This window comes from Muntiacus reevesi, chromosome 20, assembly GCF_963930625.1.
Source record: "Muntiacus reevesi chromosome 20, mMunRee1.1, whole genome shotgun sequence".
Classification (NCBI taxonomy): Eukaryota; Metazoa; Chordata; class Mammalia; order Artiodactyla; family Cervidae; genus Muntiacus; species Muntiacus reevesi.
This window is the reverse complement of record NC_089268.1, coordinates 8,481,505-8,498,766: the sequence shown is the minus strand read 5'-3', so window position 1 is coordinate 8,498,766 and position 17,262 is coordinate 8,481,505. Positions and strand designations below refer to the sequence as shown.

Sequence of the window (17,262 nt, the reverse complement as noted above, 5' to 3'; positions counted from 1 at the left end):
AGAACTCATCCTATGCCATCAAAATCAAAGGGACTTATTTCTGAATCGAGTGGGTAAATTAGGGCTATTATAGTAAGAGGCTCATCTGTTTGGGGGAGGATTCATAGTTTGGAATATGTTGAACCCCCAAAACTTTTTGGGGATCCCTTTAATATCATGCGGAACACTACAATGAAGCAGGGTGATGCCACAGTGTCACTACAGTATTCTGTTAGGGTCCATGCTGGGGACCGCCTTGAAGATGCAATGAACCCATTCACTTCATCTTAAGATAGTTCAGCAATTCTCCCCCAGATTTTTTATACCTTATTTTCTTTTATAGCATATAGTATAATTAATGAGGAACCAGAATCACTTAAAAAGATAATACTAGTTTTTAAAGCAAACTTTTCTCCAAATTGAAATACAGGCATCCCTTCTGATTAGACATTAAGCTCTCATTGAATCCCCCAACTGGTTTCAGCTTTAATCACCCCTTGATGAAGCCCATAATTGTCAAAAGAGTACATTTTGTTGACAAGGGATATAAAGTATCTGGTACTTCTGTTCTATAATTTATTGTCCACATCAAACTTAAATTTATAGCTTATTCCATTTCCTATCATTTTCCCTCCATGAATGTTCAGGAGGGAAGCATTTTTAGCTTAAGCCTTAACTAAGGCTTTACAGGAAAAGATGAATGTCAAGCTTCATATTTTAATGTGTTGGCATTGAGGTCTTTGACTTAATCTCCTGCCTATAATCATCTTCTCCAAGACTGAGATGAGGATGTAATACAAGTGATTATAAAGCAGGAACAAAATAATTAGATGAACTTGCATTCATGACTGTCCTTATTACAATATGTTCAACAATATACCAAGGTCTGTAGAGGAAATAATTTTTATATGGGCATTATTTTTTATTCACGATGTGGGTACTGCTATCCTTTTCAGAGGATGTTAAACATCTCTCTCTCATTGACTAATTTTTCTTATCATCTAAGTCCAATAGCAATAGGTAAAAAGTTTAACTTAAGGAAACACATTTACATTCTAAATACATGGATTATTATTTTTATTGTGCAATTGTTTTAAGGATAGGAAAGATAAAGGAATGTTTCCTTGTAATCAAATAATATGAATATTTATTGTCTCACGGCGATTGCTATTTTTCCATGAAATAATACGCTTTTTCTTTGGAAGTACTTTATCTGTTGCCTTCTTCACAAATATCTCTCAGGATAAAATCAAGGCTACAGTTACATACTAATTTTTCCAACAAATGATATTACTGTGCATTTCGTTCATAACCTGTGTGTGCTTGAAAGAATTTTAGAGTAGCTCAATGTTATAAATAGCACCTATAAACTATAGGATTCATTATTTAAATGAAGATTACACGAAAAATAATTTTATTTCTCCTGGTGGAAGGAGAATATAAACAACTGTTTCAAAGACAATAGGAAGAACTATGCTAAAAAAAATAGAAAAGTAAAGATTTGAGATATCTTGTCAATGTAAACGTTTTGTTCTAAGTTGCCAGTTTAATTTTTTTTAAAGGCTCCAAGTCTAAAACCAACTTACTTTCCCTGTAACAGAAGGCCCTTTATATCGTTTCCATGGAATTAGAGTTAATGAGACTTATTCTACCCCAAAGGAAGACTCCTAACTGCCATACACCAGGTATCTTTAGTTTTATAATCCTATGAGCAAAAATTTGGCTTAAAATCCTGTGAAATAAAATTGGAAATTTTAGAGACCTACCCGGGTGCAAACTGACTTAATTCATTCAATGAATGCTTAACAAAACTACTGCATTTTCTCACAGTTTATAGTAGGAAAAAAGAAAAAAACCAATATGTATATTTAAATATGGTTTAGTAAGTGTTTTAAAAGAGTAGTTGAATGGTAGACAACTGCCCAAGGGCAACCAGTTAGTATAGATTTGGGTCCTGGGCACTTCTCCATTGCTAAACAAATTGGGAACACATTTACTTCTTGAAGTAACCTAAATTAAGACACTTACTCTGGTCTAGACCATATGCTTAAGTTAGTAACCAGATTTTGTTAAATTTTTAAGACATGCATTGATCTTAAAATAGTCTCACCCAAAGACATATGATTAATCTGACTGGAGTTTAACAAGTCACCTTTAAAGAATACCATGACAGCCGCCATATTGAGTCCTTTAGTGTATCAGACACTGAGCTAAATGCTTTACTATCTTCACAACTCTGTAAGGATTTTGATGCTCCAGGATGTCAACTGCATTTCCAAAAGCAGCAGGGCTAGTAAGTTGCTGAAATGGACCTCAAGTGGGATCTGATTACCCCTTGGCTTTTCCCTACTCAGCATGCAACAGTGATGTCGATTAGCTAATGAGAAATATTTAGCAAGAGATGATGGTTTTGGATAATTTTTTTATTACTTGCTAAAATATGTTTAAATATTCATTAAATTAGAGCAGCAAAAGTTTTTTTTTTGTTTTTTTTTTTTGTTTTTTTTTTTTAATGAGGAACAGTTAAAGGGAATTGGAAATGGCTTAGTTCTGACAAGACTTGAGTGAATGAGGGTTTACAGACCAGCACAATTCCTTGAGTTACTGAAAGAGAGGAGGTGAATTACAGTGGAGGAGGTGCTGGCTGGAAATCAGAAACATCATTCCCATATCCTTGATTAAATGAAGAAAAAGTCCAGAGGCTTTGCCATTGGGCCTTGATTGAATGGGTTCGAAACTAGCCTAATGATTTGCCAAAAATCCATTTCTTCTGTGTGCGAGGAACAGATATTTAACCCTCCAAAGATCTTGGGATTAAAAACACCAAGTCCATTTCCTCAATTCTTGAAATTTTTAAACCAATCACATGAAAATAATCTACTGATAAATATTCTTAGATCTTTAAAGAAGCTGTACTTTTATAATGTAAACCCCTTTGGCTTACAGTGTACATTTTCCCCCTTTCTTCAGGTCTGAAAGCTATTCTCCGACTAGAGAATCAAAATGAGATTTATTTGCCTGAGAATATCTCCAGTCTTACAAATGGTTTTGTATTAATGACTGAAAATCAAGCAAATCTTTTATGGTTAGAGGATTTTTCTACCAAATTCCTGCTCAGGTTAACTAAGTATAGCAACATTTGGATTCTGCCTCAATTGTTTTTTTGGAGGTTAATTTTATCATTATTAAAATGCAGTACTTATCCATGATATTTTTGAAATCCAATCCAGTTAGAAAGTCATGGCATCACAAAAAGTTTACCAGTCCTTTTAGAAACAATTTACTTTCTAATTCTACTGTTTTCGGATTTTTAGCACTTAATCCTATTTCTAAAGAGAGCAGGTTCTAATCAGTCTGCTGATTTAACGTATCTTACTTAACAGTGATTGCAGTTCCATGAGAGCTGCTCCTTTTGGATGAGGAACACCTATTACAATGTATAGGCATATCTCATGAAGACTTTGATTTTCAGTGGTGTTCTTGGTTCTTGGCTCTTAATTAGAAAATCATACTGAATTCAGAAACTATTTTTTTCTAAAAGTCAAAAAGAGACTATGTCTCTTTTCAAAAACTGGGCCCCAAAGTTTGTTGTGCAGAGCAAAATATAACAACTTTTAATCAGAATACTTCTAACCATTACTTAAGAGCCTTTAAAAATAGGATTCAAAATATTGTTCCCTTTATGCCTTGCTTGGCTATCTTCCAATTTGATAGAAAATATATGTTTTTATAAAACCTTTTACTGGAGAGTATTCTGAGAGACCTTCACTTAAAATGAATAAGAAACATCAATACAGTCCTGCTAAGTTGTCAAAAAGCAATCTATGGTCACACTTCATGTTAATAGAGATTTAATGTATTTTCTTTTAATACATTTTGTACCACAGAGGGAAAAAAAAAGTCTGCTAGCAGGAGTGGATCAAGATGATATACTTGACAGAGAACTCCTTGTCAATAAAAAATCAATTCTAGAAAATGTCAAGGCTATTTAAATTCAAAATAATCCCACCTCCAAATTTTAATGCAATTTGAATATTGTCTTCATTTCAAGGTTTCAGCATTGCTGATACATTAATAATACTAGTTATCCTCCTGAATTTTCCAAGCATTCTGAGTAGATAGTTTTTTTATTCCTTGAATAAACATCAGTGTTTTAAGTTGCATAATAAAGGATATGTTTGCTTAGTAAGTTCCTACCAAGTAACCAGGATAATAACCCTATTTGATTTTGGCTGAAAAAATATTTGCTCATTATACTAAACTGATCACATACTCAGATCTTTGATGGTAAGCAAATTTAATTGAAATGTGGGAAAATAAGTTATTTATTATTTAAAATATTCAGAGTTCAACCTCCTTCTCTAGAGCATTTTACTGAGGCATATTGAAATCATATTTTTTCTACGGTTCATTTAACTCCATTTATTTGTCAGTTTACCCTTCCAGTTCATCCTAAATATCTTTACTGAGGACATGTCATGTGCTGTATCCTGAGGCTGCCAAAATAAATACCACAGTTACATAATTGTAGTAGGAGAAGTGGTCCAGTAGGATAGAGGTACAGTCGAAGAATAATGATGATACAATATGTTTAAGTCATGTGTGGAATGATGTGGTATCTCAAGGATGGAGTGAAAGACTTGGCCTGGTTCAAATGCCAAAAACCATTATAAAGGACTTAGACTGAGATCTTTAGGGTGAGTAGGAATTCTAAGTGAGCTGACAGTGGAGGGAAGATCCTTCTAGGCAGAATTAATGACGTGTGATTGGAAGGTTAACACAAGTTCAAAAACCCAAGTCCCTTGTGGTTAAAGAGCAGCAGGCAAGGGAGGATTGGGTAGAAGGTGTTGGTGGAGAGGCAAGGAAGGGCTGGACCAGACTTCTGTCCTAAGGAGTTTGTTCCTAATTCTGATCATTAATTTCCGACTTTTCTTTTTCTATAATCATTATCATAGAAGCCATGTGTGGTTTAAAGCCTAAAACTAAGGCCCAATATTATGTGCTTGGCGTCTGGTAGAACTGGAAGGGCCTCAGATAGCTTAATTACAAGCTCTCTTCCCCATTCTGCTTCTCCAGACATGGTTCGCCAACCCTCCCTATCAAACTGATCAGGTGCAGTGCGTACTGTTCAATCAAGGTGACCATAGCCTTCTAAGGAACCAGGGCCATCTCACTCGATCCTACAAAGCCTGCCTCCCACCGCCCCTGCTTGTTCACTCTTTCCTGAACACGGCTTTCCTGTGGCCCAGATGGAACACACACTCTCTTCCCTGGGCCATGCCCACCTCTGAGTATTGCACTGGGCTTGATTTCACCTGCCCAGGGTCGTGTATTCAGGGGCCCTATCACTGTGGAGTGGGAACCCCTTCCCCTCCCTCACCCCAGCCCACAGGGTAAATAGGAAGTGGTTAGAACACCATGTCAAGGAAAAATTAAATTTTCTGAGCAACAACAAGGAGTGATCTCTATGATATTTTCTGTTCCCTGCTATCTATTATGCATAATTAATTTTAAGTAGGAAGGATGGAGGAGGAGAAGAAAAGAGATACTTTTTTTATGGTAGGAGAAAGGAAAGCTCAAGCATTTCTATTATGTGACCATAGCTAGTGTTTTATTTAATGTAAAGGAATGGATTTTGAAAAAATAGCTTCTAGATAATTTCTTTTGTGTTATTGAAATAAGGGAGTTTAACACAATAAATATTTATTTTCTCCCACATCACAATGGGGTACAGCTCATCTTGGTGATACAACGTGGCTCAGTGATGTAGTCTCTTTCCACCTCATGTTTTCAGTTATCTGAAGAAGAAAGAGAGAATGATGAAAAGTCATATCCACCCTTAAGTGACTTTCATCAGAAGTTATGCATCACCTTTGCTCACATCATTTAGGAAAAGTCAGTCACAAGCCCTCAATTCTTAAGTTCAAGGAAATGTATATCCTTGCCTGAGAAACTGAAGTAATTTGGTGAACCTAAACCTTGTCTAGCATGATATCCAAATTAGTGCAGGGAAAAAATAAATTACAGTAAATTAAATTTATTAAATTTAATCAATTAATTCAAAATCTGAATAAAAATTAAATAGAAAAAGTGAGACAAAGGTAAAACAAATATATTTTAGAAGCAAATGATAATAAATGTTAGCTTATATTAAAAGATACATGTTATTAGATCAGATTAAGAAATGAATTCCAGACATTTATAAAAAACACTGATTTTTAATGCTTGGATGCAGAGAGTTGGAAATAAAAAGGCAATGATATAGTAAAAAGTACTAATAAATACATTTGATTGTATCAGGCAAAATGGAGATTAAGACCCAAAGTACTGTTACAGATATGGAGAGACACTTCATAAATACAAATATTTAATTCATAAAGAAGGTATGCTTCTAATTATGAAGGTAGCTAATAAAATGACTTCAAACTACATTGAGCAAAAGTTCTAAGATCACAAAGAGAAATTAGCAATTATGTCATATTTTATGATATCAGTTGTTAATAGGCATGCATAAGAATGCAATAAAGCTAAACATGATTTGAAAAAAAGTGAAAAATTTTGATCTGATGGATATCACACACATACACATAGAACCCTGCAGCCAATAATTAGAGAATAGATATTATGGAATATTTACATAAAACTTACCATGTCTTATACCATAAATCTCAAACCACATAAGAAACTACTATTTTGAAGAAATTCTTTGGTTCTAACTAAATAAGTAGTAATTTAAAAATTGAATAAGAAACTTAGATTCCTAAAAATTAGATAGAAAAACTACTTTTAAGTAACTCATAAGTCTAAGGAAACTTAATGGAAATATTTAAAAAACATGTTTAGCATTGTATAATAGTGATCACATACATATCACAACTTGCAGAATGCCACAAAAAAGGAGCCTTTGAGGGGAAAAAAGGATAAATCCAAAGACTATAGAAAGAAGTAAATAATGAGTCATAAGCAGAAATGACTGAAATGGAATGAATATGCCAAAGGTCAAAGCCAAAAATTAGTCCAATTAAGAGATTAGAAATGGATAATCCTACCTGGAATTTGATTAAGAACAAAGCAGGTAGACACAAATATTAGACATGATGAAGGAGAGGGACCATGATGGCAGTGTGGATGGCTTCTGAACTCCTCTCCTCCCAGTTTTATGCCGAATGTGCAAACTGCACGTGGAGAAATTCCCTCCAAGAGAAATCCAGAACCCAGCTGAGTGACTCCAACATTTCAGATTAATAAGAAAATACCCACATCAAACTTGGCAGGAAATGCTGAGATACACTCTTGCCATTAACTCTGCCCCTGGTACAGTGTCAAACAATTGGCAGGGCAACTCCAGCTCCCAGCTCCTCCGTTAGATTTTAGTCTGAACATCGAATGCCCCAATCTTTAAGGTTCCCACCTAAGGGAAAAGCCCCTCAAATGTTTACCTTGAAAAGCCAGTGGGGCACCAATGGGGCTTGTGTCCACAGGAGCTACGAGCTGTCTTATATTGGAGGTACTAGTTCCACAGCAGAAGGTGGACATTTGTGGGCAATGCCTCCATGTCAGACAGCAGCTCGTGAAATGATTCAAAGATGATTATTCTTGGAAACATTGAGACATTCAAAGCTTTCTTTGAATTCAGACTTTACTATCTGTATATTTGACTAAAAACCTCACGAGAGAACCATTTCATTTATTATCACTAGGCACTAGACGAACCAGTCAAGACGGACAAGGACAACACCTTAGACCCACCTCTGGAGGTAATGGCTTCAGATCCACCCCTGCTTTTGAAATACAATCCCGAAACTCTCTGCTAACCCAGTGCCTGGTTTCACTTCTTCCAGTTGTGTTCCCCTGCACAGCTCAGGCAGCAAACTGAGGAGCTCTTTGCTACCATTGATAAGGTCTTACAGGACTCCTTGTCTATGGTAATGCCTTAGACTAGACCATGCAATTCAAACCTTTGCTTCGCTTCACTTCATTTCCCTCTGCTTGACGAGACTGGATGCATCCTAAGCTTGTCCTTTTTTTTTTTTTTCCTAGTATTCTTCTGATTCTCCTTCAAGTTCCCTACAGACTTTGTTGGGTTCTGACACAATCAAAGTATGTATATGTATTTAATATAATTTACTCAACCATAACAGTTACTAGGGTAATTATTTTTAAAATAAAGGTCAAGGCCCAATAGTGATCTGGGGAATTAGTGGATAGAAACCAGCATTGTATTTTTGTTTGTTTGTTTGTTTTTATTTGTTATTAGCAAACAGCATTTTAAAAATAGGATAGTAAGAGAGCTCCCTGGTGGTGCAGTGGATAAGAATTGCCCGCCAGTCCAGGGGACACAGGTTTGATCCCTGATGTGGAAGGATTCCATCTGCTGTGGAACTAAGCCCCTGTGCCACAAGCACTGAACTCATGCCCTGCGACTCAGGAGCCAGAGCTGATAAGCTGGCATGCTGCAACTACTGAAGGCGGTGTGTTCTAGGGCCCACAAGCCACAACTGCTGAGACTGTGTGCCTAGAGCCTGTGTTTTGCAACAGAAGAAGCCGGCACAATGAGAAAACCAAGTGCCGCAACCAGAGAGTAGCTCCCGCTCGCTGCAACTAGAGAAAGCCCACATGCAGCAATGAAGACCCAAAACAGCCAAAAAATAAATTAGAAATAAACTTTAAAAGGATAATGTGCTGATGATTGTTTTTAAAATATGACAGTAAGAATGTAAACCGTCCGTCAGACTCTATTATTCCAACCAGTGGGTAGCTATTGTTGATATTTCTTTCAATTTGTTTACATGTAGAGGTATAGGCTTGTATGTATAGGCTGCAGTAAAATCTGTTTCTACCTGTAGGTTACATTCAAAACAGTTTGGAAGCCAAAATATGAGGCTGTGTTGTCATATGTTGACATTTCGAATATGGAACTGCATGTAGAGTGTGTGGCTTATTCTAATCAGAAACCATAGCTTCAGTCCTTATGTAATTCACAGCCCTTAGACTTTGAAGAAATGGAAAATGAGGTAAGAGCTTTCATTAGTCTAAGAGCTTTCAGTTCAGTTCAGTCGCTCAGTCACGTCTGACTCTTTGCGACCCCATGGACTGCAACACACCAGGCCTCCCTGTCCTTCACCATTCCCCGCAGCTTGCTCAAAGTCATTCCCCGCAGCTTGCTCAAAGTCATGTCCATCAAGTTGGTGATGCCATCCAACCATCTCGTCTTCTGTCATACCCTTCTCCTGCCTTCAGTCTTTCCCAGCTTCAGGGTCTTTTTCAATAAGTTGGTTCTTCACATCAGGTGGCCAAAGTATTGGAGCTTCAGCTTCAGCATCAGTCCCTCCAATGAATATTTAGGACTGATTTCCTTTAGGATTGACTGGTTTGATCTCCTTGTGTCCAAGGGATGCTCAAGAGTCTTCTCCAACACCACAGTTCAAAAGCGTTAATTCTTCAACACTCAGCCTTCTTTATGGTCCAGCTCTCACATCTATACATGGCTATTGGAAAAGCCATAGCTTTGACTAGGTGGTCCTTTGTCGGCAAAGTAATGTCTCTGCTTTTAAATTTGCTGTCTAGGTTGGCCATAGCTTTTCTTCCAAGGAACGACTTTATTTCTGGAATTCTTTTCTTTTGGTTGACTAAAATTATTTCCCTGTTCTTTGACTCAGAGAGACTGAATCCTGGATATTTTATATTATTTGAGGACTGGAAGATTCCCTGGAGAAGGAAATGGCAACCCACTCCAGTACTCTTGCCTGGAAAATCCTATGGACGAGGAACCTGGTGGGCTACAGTCCATGGGGTCGCAAAGAGTCAGACACGACTGAGTGACTTTACTTACTAGCAACATTAATTGTTATTAGTAAATATTTAAATATTTCCTTCTTATCATATAGCCATTTTCATTCATTGGGATAAAATATTACATTTCTCCAAATTTTTTTTTTGCATACTCTGTATAGACCCACTTATCCAAATTTTAAAATGATTGTGGTTTTTCTTGTATTGATTGTTATTTTAATTAACAGTAATGCATTGTTAATGGTTAGTTTTTTAGGCCAGTCTTATTTTGTCCCTTGGAATTAGTATAAATGCTTTTATGCCTATTCTTTTTCAAAATTGGAATTATATATATATATAACTATATATATATATTTTTGTATATATATATATAATATAAATATATAAATATATATAAGATATATAATTTATATATAAATTATATATAAATATAATATAAATATATATTATAAATATATATATAAATAAAATATAATATAAATATATATTATAAATATATATATAAAGTAGATTGCATTTATTTAAAATTTTTTATTAGAGTATAGTTGACTTACAGTGTCATGTTTAAAGTAGATTTTAAATGTATAGAATTGCCTATAATTAAAAGAGTATTCCTGACTTTCAATTGGAACATTATAGACAAATATCCTTTAATAATGACATTGAAGCCAGGTAATTAATCATTGTCAGTATGAAGATTTATATTTTTGTAGAGAGGACCTGCAAATAGTTATACCTTCTTTATCTGTAATCTGTTTTGTTGTATATTCTTTATGTCTTTTAATCTAAAGATGGAAAGTTTTGATTTGCCAGAGTTACTGAATAAATTTTAGGTATTCTTTTTCTTTTCATTTGTTAAACACAAAAATACCCCATATTACATTAAATGTAACAGGAATAGGATTTAAGAAATAATGTGAATAATCATCTATATTGTTTATTTATTTAGCAAATATTTAATGCTTATAAGTTAAAACTACATTATTATAGGCCATTAAATTTAAGGCAGTTATTTTATTTAGCAAATATTTATTAGTGATGGGCTTGGCACTGTGAGGCCCCAAGGTGATAAAGGAGAGTGAGGCAGAGTAACTTGACAGGTGTACTTAGTTGTTTTCTTAATTGAAGTACAGTTGATTTACAATGTTGTGTTAGTTTTTCAGGTTATAGCACAGTGGTTTAGTTAATATATGTATATATACTTATATAAATATATGTACATTTGTGTATAATATGCACAAATATTCTTTTTCAAATTCTTTTTCCTTATACGTGTTATAAAATATTGAGTATAGTAGTATTATATTGGTATTACACAGTAGAACCTTATTTTTATCTCTTTGATATATATTAATAGGAGTGTGTATATGTTAATTCTAATCTCCTAATGTACCCCTCCTCACCCACTTTCCCCTTTAGTACTCACAAATTTGTTTTCTGTCTGTGGATCTGCTTCTGTTTTATAAATAAATTCATTTGTATCTTTTTTATAATATGCTACTTATAAATGATATCATATGGTATTTGTCTTTGTCTGACTTGCTTCATTTAATATTATAATTGCTAGGTCCAGCCATGTTGTTGCAAATGGCATTATTTCATTATTTTTTATGGCATATTTATTGTATATACATACCACATTTCTTTATCCATTTCTCTGTCAATGGACATTTAGGCTGCTTTCATGTCTTGACTATTGTAAATAGTGCTGCAATGAACATTGGGTGTATGTGTTTTTTCAAACTCGAATTTTCTCTGGATATATGTTCAGGAGTGAATTGCAGGATCATATGGTAGCTCTACTGTTAGTTTTTTAAGGAATCTCTGTAATGTTCTCCATAGTGGATGCACCAATTTACACTCCCACCAACAGTGCAAGAGGGTTCCATTTTCTCCACTCTGAAGGGGTGTACTTTGGTTATAGCAGTCTGCAAGTAGGATTCAAACTGAGACCAAGATGGAAAGAAGCCAGTCATATAAAGATCAGGGATGATAAATTTCAGGAAGAGGAGTAAGTATTTGCAGATGTTCTGGCAGGAAAGAGCTCAGTGTATGTGTGACGAAGGCCCATGTGGTTGCAGTGTGATAAGCCTGGGGTGAACAGTGGGAAATGAGGTGAGAAGACGGGCAGGGCTGGTGAGGATGCTCACACACCATGGCATGAAGTTTGAGTTCCAAGGGAATATGTGAAGATATAAAACCATGGGGGAAATAATAGGAAGCCACTGAGGAAGATCCTGATGGCTGCTGTAAGGAGGCTGCCGAGGCTAGGAGGGGCAGTGATGGTGGTCTGGATGGAGTGGGTGCAGAGGAGCTGCAGAGAAGAACTGGGTGTGAAAGAGATCTTGCAGGCTTGCTTGGGTTTGGGTGTGTGTAGAGAAGCAGAGGAGAATCTTGGAAGAACTCCTGGTCTCTGCATTGAGTGTAGACAAGGAGATATAATGTGGAAGATGAAGAGGCTATGTTTGTCTGGACAGGATAAACTTGAGGTATGTGTCAAGCGGGCCTTAAGCCTGTGTATCTGGCAATGGTAGGAGGGCTGGGGAGGGGGCGACTAATATTTGGATGTTGTGGGCATCCTGTATGAAGATCCCAGGAAGGAATCACGGCGGGTCCAGTCAAGGAGGACGGAAGTCCACCCTGAGAGCAAAGTCAGGGCAGTGTGGCAGCATGAAAGCTACAAGAGCAGAGCGTGCAAGAGAATGTGAATGTGGTGACAGCTGCCAAGAAGGAAGAATAAATAAGGCTTCAGCAGGGCTCATTAGGTTTGACTCTGATTTTGAAACTATACTGTTGCTCATTATGTGTTGTTCTTTCTTACCTTTGCATTTTTCTAGCCTTTACTAGCATATACAGACCTTTTGAACTTAAGGCTATTCTTTTGTTTTTTTAATTTATTTTGAATTTTTTCAGTCAGTTCAGTTGCTCAGCCATGTCTGACTCTGTGACCCCATGTGCTGCAGCACACCAGGCTTCCCTGTCCATCACAAACTCCTGGAGTTTACTCAAACTCATGTCCATTGAGTCAGTGATGCCATACAATCATCTCATCCTCTGTCATCCCCTTCTCTTGCCTTCAATCTTTCCCAGTATCAGGGTTTTTTCAAATGAGTCAGCTCTTCTTTCAAATGAGTCAGGTGGTCAAAGTATTGGCGTTTCAGCTTCAGCATCAGTCCTTCCAATGAACATTCAGGACTGATCTCCTTTAGGATGGACTGGTTGGATCTCCTTGCAGTCCAAGGGACTCTCAAGAGTCTTCTCCAACACCACAGTTCAAAAGCATTGATTCTTCAGCCCTCAGCTTTCTTTATAGTCCAACTCTCACATCCACACATGACTACTGGAAAAATCATAGCTTTGACTAGACGGACCTTTGTTGGCTTTTTAATATGCTGTCTAGGTTGGTCGTAACTTTTCTTTCAAGAAACAAGCGTGTTTTAATTTCATGACTGCAGTCACCATCTGCAGTGATTTTGGAGCCCCAAAAATAAAGTCTGCCACTGTTTCCACTGTTTCTCCATCTATTTACCATGAAGTGATGGGACCAGATGTCATGATCTTAGTTTTCTGAATGTTGAGCTTTAAGCCAGCTTTTTCACTCTCCTCTTTCACTTTCATCAAGAGGCTCTTTAGTTCTTCTTCACTTTCTGCCATAAGGGTGTTGGCATCTGCATATCTGAGGTTATTGATATTTCTCCTAGCAATCTTGATCACAACTTGGGCTTCATCCAGCCCAGTGTTTCTCATGATGTACTCTGCATATAAGTTAAATAAGCAGGGTGACAATATACAGCCTTGACGTGCTCTTTTTCCTATTTGGAACCAGTCTGTTGTTCCATGTCCAGTTCTGTCACTTCCTGACCTGCTTCTTGAAACCTGTAGGCATCTCTTTCAGAATTTTCCCATCTGATATTCCCATCTCTTTCAGAATTTTCCACAGTTGATTGTGATCCACACAGTCAAAGGCTTTGGCATTGTCAAAAACATCTATGATTTTCTGGAACTCTCTTGCTTTTTTGATGATCTGGCGGGTGTTGGCAATTTGATCTCTGGTTCTTCTGCCTTTTCTAAAACCATCTTGAACATCTGAAAGTTTATGGTTCACGTACTGCTGAAGCCTGACTTGGAGAATTTTGAGCTTTACTGTACTAGCGTGTGAGATGAGTGCAGTTGTGTGGTAGTTTGAGCATTCTTTGGCATTGCCTTTCTTAGGGATTGGAATGAAAACGGACCTTTTCCAGTCCCGTGTCCACTGCTGAGTTTTTCAAATTTGCTGGCATATTGAGTGCAGCAATTTCACAGCATCATCTTTCAGAATTTGAAATAGCTCAGCTGAAATTCCATCACCTCCACTAGTTTTGTTTGTAGTGATGCTTCCTAAGACCCGCTTGACTTCACTTTCCAGGATGTCTGGCTCTAGGTGAGTGATCACGCCATCGTGATTATCTGGGTCATGAAGATCTTTTTTTTTTTTTTTAATAGTTCTATGTATTCTAGCCACCTTTTCTTAATATCTTCTGCTTCTGTTAGGTTCACACCATTTCTCTCCTTTATTCAGCCCATCTTTGCAGGAAATGTTCCCTTGGTATCTCTAATTTTCTTGAAGAGATCTCTAGTCTTTCCCATTTTATTGTTTTCCTCTATTTCTTTGGACTGATCACTAAGGAAGGCTTTCTTATCTCTCCTTGCTATTCTTTGGAACTCTGTATTCAAATGGGTGTATCTTTCCTTTTCTCCTTTGCTTTTGGCTTCTCTTCTTTTCTCAGCTATTTGTAAGACCTCCTCAGACAGCCATTTTGCTTTTTTGCATTTCTTTTTCTTAGGGTTGGTCTTACTGCCCGCCTCCTGTACAATGTCACGAACCTCCGTCCATAGTTCATCAGGCACTCTGTGTATCAGATCTAGTCCCTTAAATCTTTTACTCACTTCCACTGTATAATCGTTAGGGATTTAATTTAGGTCATACCTGAATAGTCTAGTGATTTTCCCTACTTTTGACACTCATAAAAATCATTTATATTTTTTCTGGACCCATCCAGGAGAAAAGAAAACAACCAGACAAGAAAATTTTAAACCAAGCCTACTTCTTCGTTTTTAAATTTAATTTTGTGTACACCTTCTTTTATTTTTGAAAGTCCCTTCTTTTTTATTTTCTAAATTAAATTTAATTAATTTTTTAGAATATAGTTGCTTTATAATGATGTGTTAGTTCCTGCTATGTGACAAGGTGAATGTACAACATGTGTAAATATATCCATTCTTTGAATTTTTTTCACATTTAGGACAACACATAGACATAGACAACAACATAGGCTGTTCTTTTTAGTGTTGTATGAAAACAGTGACCTGATAAGCATAATGTATATGTAGTTTTTCCTCCATGTTTTCCTAGATATATACTTTTTTTTTTTTTACTGTTTTCTGTTACTTTTTATCTTTTGTAGGCTCTTATTTTCTTCAAGACGGCATTTTTCTGGATATCACTTTTATATTTGATCTGGAATTCTTTTGATCTGGGACCTTAAGCCATTAACAATTATTGTAATTCTTCTTAAATTAGGATGAGTTCCTGCTATCTTATTTTATATTTTCTACTTAAAATGTTTTCTTTTGGATATTTTGACATTTATTGGTTTGAAAATGAAGAAAATTTCAGTTTGCATTTTTGTTACTGTTCATAATTACATGTAAGTTATTAAAAGTAATAATTGTGCTTATTTTCCTATCAATTTTCAGACTTACCAGTGTATTTTCCAAAATTAAATACCACAGCATTTTCCACTTTCCAGTTATAACCAAGAGCTCTATATATGTACAAATACACACACACACACACAGTTTGTTAGTATCTTTTGGACCTCTATATTTGAATTTTAATGGTGATATTTTTCTTGATTTATTCTTTATCTAGATACTTAATCTTTATTTAGATCCTGATTTCTGAAAGATTCATAGATTTTTCCTGGATTTATTTTTCTTTTTTTTAACTCCTGCTGAAAAATGTGTTCAGTAAGTGTTTTTGTATTGATTCTGTTGCCTGTGTTCCAGAGATTAGCATTATTTTACCCTTTCTTTTAAATTATAGCTTTGCCAGATATAAAATTATAAGTCCCCTTTTCTCAACAGATTTTTGGCCTAGATTCTTTCTTGTCAACAACATAACTTGTGAAATATTTTGTCAGCATGATATGTACTCTGCTACTACAGAGTGATCATTTACAGAGCAGCACTGTAATCTTTTAGAGTTTTGTCTTTATGATGTTACTGATTTTTCCTATTATGTGTCTAAGTGTGTGTGTGTGTTTTCTTTTATGCATCTGAGTTGATCCTCTCTTCGGTCTTTCATCTGAAGTTTTCAGTCTTTTCCTGCCCTTACATTTAGGATATTTTTAGTCATTATTTTTTCAAATGTCTCTTTCTTACTAGGGCTCTCACTATATGATTTTGTCACTTTTGTTTCTATATCCCATGTCTTAATCTTTACATAATTTTTTCTATTTCTTGTTTCCTGATTCTTCCAAGAAGATTCCTTGATCTGATATTCTAGTTCAAGAATTTGTTCAGTATCTATTCTATTCTTCAGTCTTTATGATCAGTTCTTTATTGTAGCTTATATAATTCTGTTTTAAAAGTCAGGTTCATTGAGGTATAATTACCCATTGTAAAACTTACCCATTTAGTGTACAATTCTATGCGTTTTGATAAAGCATATAGTTATATAGCCACCACCACATCCAAGATGCAAACCTCCATCAAATAAAACACTTTCCATGTGCTGCTTTGTAGTTTATTTCTCCCTGCAACCCAGGTTCACTTGCATGTGAAAAAGTGAAAGTGAAAGTCGCTCAGTAGTGTCTGACTCCTTACAACCCCATGGATTGTATATTCTCCAGGACAGATTACTGGAGTGGGTAGCCTTTCCCTTCTCCAGGGGATATTCCCAACTCAGAGATGGAACCCAGGTCTCCCTCATTGCAGGTGGATTCTTTACCAGCTGAGCCACAAGGGAAGCCCATGTATCCAAAGCTAATTCTTCATTTTTATTGAAATATAGTTGATGTACAAATGTATTTCATAATTTATAATGAAATCAGTTAGCTTGATTGAGAAAGTTCCTCTAACCATGTTTTGCATCTCAAGTGCAAATTTAGAGGAAATATATAATATGATCCATCTATGTTTTTATTGTTACTTTTTGTGAGTTTTTCACAAAGAGAGAAAGAAGCAAGATAAATTAAGATATTAAAATAACAGAATATGCAGCATATGTAATGGAGCTGGGAAGGCTCATTAATTTTGAAGTCTCCGTGAGGCTGAAGACATGTGCTGGAATATTTGAGAAATGAAGATGGTAGATGGGAAGTAGAACTCTAAAAGACAGATGTGAGAAATTAAAGTTCAGAAGTTTTCCATTTTATTTGTGAAGGTGACATCTAGGAACAGTCCTGGGAGCTGATGATTGAAATGGAGCAGATGAGGATATTTTTGGAG

The 17,262-nt window shown here is 35.9% G+C and overlaps 1 protein-coding gene across 12 annotated transcripts in view; it reads left to right on the top strand.

The window, feature by feature from the left end:
- The window catches only part of MLIP (muscular LMNA interacting protein), a 276,627-nt gene that overhangs the window by 171,240 nt on the left and 88,125 nt on the right, over positions 1-17,262 (top strand). For 9 of the 12 annotated variants that reach the window (XM_065912877.1, XM_065912882.1, XM_065912874.1 and 6 more), the window contains 3 exons: positions 7,680-7,736; positions 7,821-7,904; positions 8,020-8,079. The exons of 1 other annotated variant lie outside the window; for it this stretch is intronic. In XM_065912877.1, the coding sequence (XP_065768949.1) occupies positions 7,680-7,736; positions 7,821-7,904; positions 8,020-8,079 (201 nt within the window). The remainder of the gene's footprint in view (positions 1-7,679; positions 7,737-7,820; positions 7,905-8,019; positions 8,080-17,262) is intronic. 2 more of the 12 variants (XM_065912875.1, XM_065912876.1) reach the window with 2 other exon arrangements.